Source organism: Lolium rigidum, chromosome 4 (genome assembly GCF_022539505.1).
Source record: "Lolium rigidum isolate FL_2022 chromosome 4, APGP_CSIRO_Lrig_0.1, whole genome shotgun sequence".
NCBI lineage: Eukaryota > Viridiplantae > Streptophyta > Magnoliopsida > Poales > Poaceae > Lolium > Lolium rigidum.
The window spans coordinates 142,073,491-142,076,608 of record NC_061511.1 but is presented as its reverse complement, the minus strand read 5'-3'; the positions used below and the strand labels follow the sequence as shown (position 1 = coordinate 142,076,608).

Below are 3,118 nucleotides of genomic sequence, written 5' to 3'. Positions count from 1 at the left end.
TAAATTGTGTCAACCTTTTTCATATTTGTTAGTTTTATTGTTTCAAACTTTTGGATTTTTCATATTATTTTAAAACCTTTGAGAAAAGGCTAATTGATGACACTTGGAAGCCCACACGTCATCACTGGCTTATGGACATTAGCTATTAAATTTGGTTAAGCAGGTTAATCTCTGTTCTAGATCCTATGGAGTTTCCTCCATGGAAGGCTGAAGATCTCACAACTTGAACTTGAGGTCCATCGTGTAAATTAGTCTAAGCGCTTGTTTGGATCCAATCATTTGAGGCTGAAATAAAAAAATTCAATTGTCATCTTGAAAATAATTTATTTAGCACGGAATTAGTCATTGCACATTTCAAGATAAAATAAATATGCACCTTAATAAATAAAGCTTTGCATAGTACCGTTATGTTTTTTCCCACTACAGAGGCAGTAACAAGGCTAGTAATATATGCACGACAATAATCTTTTTTACTTCCGACTATGAGCGGCCTAATTGATCAATTCCACTTTCACGGACTTGTAGCAGACCATTTTACTTGAATGATTGAATCGATCAACACACGCACGCAGTCATGTAAATTAAGCGACATAATCGATCAACACACACCCGCGGAAACAATATTTTTATTCTCACAAAGAGATACAATAGCACGCACTATGTGCGATGTATCTACACACCATGTTTCTACAGCAGGCAGATGGGGAATCTGATGCCGCAGGAGTCAAGGGTCTTGCCGGCATTGGGGCTGTTGATGTAGTGGGAGTAGTTCGGGTCCTTCAAGTACTGGCAGAAGCACCATTTCTGCGCCTTGAGGTTCGAGCAGCACGAGTCCGACGGCGGCTTCCCGCCGATGACCGCCGGCCGGCAGTCGATCAGCTTCCCCACGTCGCACTTCTGGTGCGCCGGCGCCATCGCCCTCGCTGCCGCCGCCGATGGCACCACCATCATCGCCGCTACTACCACCGCCACCACCGCGCACATCGCCACCGCCCTAGCCATGGTCTTCTGCAAAGAAATCGTCGAGATCAAGACTCGAGTGTGACTCTGAGATGGATGCGACTGCAATTGGTGGCACACTGAGATGCAAAGGGCGTTGCTCGTATTTATAGGCCGGGGTGGCGAGCGCGCGAGGCAATGCGTCCTGCTTGAGTCGTGTAGTTTTGCATGCACTGGCGTTGCTGAACTGGAGTGTTTCGGGCATACGCGCACCTCACGCGTGCTTCGCCCCAGAAAATCTTTGGCAGCTATTGATAAGTTGCCATTTTTTACTACAGGATGTTAATGTGGGCAATTAAGTTGTAGAGTATTGATGAGGATATTTTTTTTGTTTTTCATTGATGAGGGTAATTGGGTACCATGGACAACTAGCTACGGCTACAGTACACCCTTGAGTTTGGACGGTTCCCTAAGGCTGGTATCATAATCTTATAAATTTATTGTTTTGTAGAATCTCAATACAAATATATGTACAAGATCTATTTAGCAATAACTTTTTTCGTGCATTATGATACAGTATCCATCTATGTTATTTTAATCCAATCTCTCCTCATTAATTAGATGCCACATTATTATTTTTGTGGGTCTAAGATATTTCTCGGAGGTGAACGGAAAGTACGGTTACCGTTCGGCTGCAGAAAATTTCGAGAGAAAAAAACCTAGTACTAGAGTACTGCCTAAATGTGTAAACAAACCTACCCAAATATAAACTAGGGAGCAAAACTGGAGGTTTTATGTTCCATCGCATGTGTTCTTTGGCTCTTTCAACAAAACATTACAGGGAGTCCCACTTTCCCCCTTTTCCCCTCCCGTACCGCTACAGTAACTATCTCCTCTGCCAGCGTTGAGAGTCAGCCGTTCGTTGCTGTGGTCGCCGGCCCGACCCAGAGTTCTCTCCGACGGCGCTGCCGGCCGGAACGGACGATGGAGAGGAGCCAGGCCACTTGTATATAGTAGATTAGGCTGCTGCTTTTCGAGATCTACCCTTGTGGAGTATGGGAGTAGGAGGTCGGATCCTCTTGGCCAGATCCGGTCCATCCTCATCTTCTTCTTCGGTGCTGCTCCACTTCGGTGGCAGCAGTGGTGGTAGGCGGCGAAGGGATGGTGCGGCATCTCCATCAATAAGGCCACCTTCTTTCTCCCTCGTCATCTGGCTTGGCTGTGCTGGAGCAACAACCAAGCTCCAGATCTCTGGCTTCTCCGAGCTTGTCCATGGTGGAAGTGAGAAGGAAGATGAAGATCTGAGGATGGCTTCATCAATAAGCTCCTCTGGGTCTACCGAAGCCACCATCATCTACGCCCACCTCCCCGAGTCCGTGGCAGGTTCTTCGGGTACGATGGAAGGCCGATTTCTTCGATGTGGTTTAGGTACGACCGTGCTACTCCCTCAAGCATGTCTTCTCTGCTCTTCTACCCGATCCAAAGCGCCATGGTGGCAACAGAATCGGGAGAGTGCAAGGTGGCTGTGAAGAGGAGGTGGCGTCGGAGTTATTCAGAAGCGTTCTTTTCGAGCGACACATCGGCGGCATCTTGGCCGTTCGTCATCCTTGCCGGTGAAGTCCGGCGATATCTCAACCTCCATCTGAGGCCCTTCTTGAGGTCTGCTGTCGCGTTCAACGCCGGCTTTGAGGCAAGTGGTATCGTCCCCGCATCAAAGTTCGACGGCGACATTGCTGGCTTCCTGCTCATCGGTGGGGAAAGAGAAGGACTAAATTGCTTTTGCATAGTTTTTAGTGAGGTCTTTTCTGCAAATACCAGGGGCCTATGTATAATTTTCCATTTCATGGGGTCCTTTGTAATAATATGTACACCCACCGACTGGAATGAATGAAAAGCTTCTACGCCCTTCGGGGCGCTCCGTGTTTCAAAAAAAAAACAAAACATTACATAGTAGGACACAATCTTCTACTGTTTTAGGTAAACAAAGACTTTGTCAATCTTTTTGCCCAAGGACTCCGGCCTTCAAAACTAGTGCGTGTGTGGTGGTGTGCGTGTTTGTGTGTTATAATGTACTCATCATTCCTCAATATAAGAGGACTCACACAACGGTAATTGTTTTTTTTTCTCACCTTGAAGGATTCTATGTGAGAAAAATAGTTTTTGGGCTGGCAAAAAAATG

At 46.5% G+C, this 3,118-nt stretch overlaps 1 protein-coding gene across 1 annotated transcript; it reads right to left on the bottom strand.

Moving 5' to 3' along the window:
• Positions 1-485: 485 nt before the first annotated feature.
• On the bottom strand, positions 486-1,052 carry LOC124705798 (non-specific lipid-transfer protein 2P-like). The gene has a single exon (XM_047237490.1). The coding sequence runs from the start codon at positions 1,000-1,002 to the stop codon at positions 688-690; it is 315 nt and encodes a 104-aa protein (XP_047093446.1). The 5' UTR covers positions 1,003-1,052; the 3' UTR covers positions 486-687.
• Positions 1,053-3,118: the final 2,066 nt, after the last annotated feature.

Excerpts from the sequence above, each read along its gene's own strand:
- LOC124705798 (XM_047237490.1), bottom strand. The coding sequence starts at position 1,002 with ATGGCTAGGGCGGTGGCGATGTGCGCGGTGGTGGCGGTGGTAGTAGCG.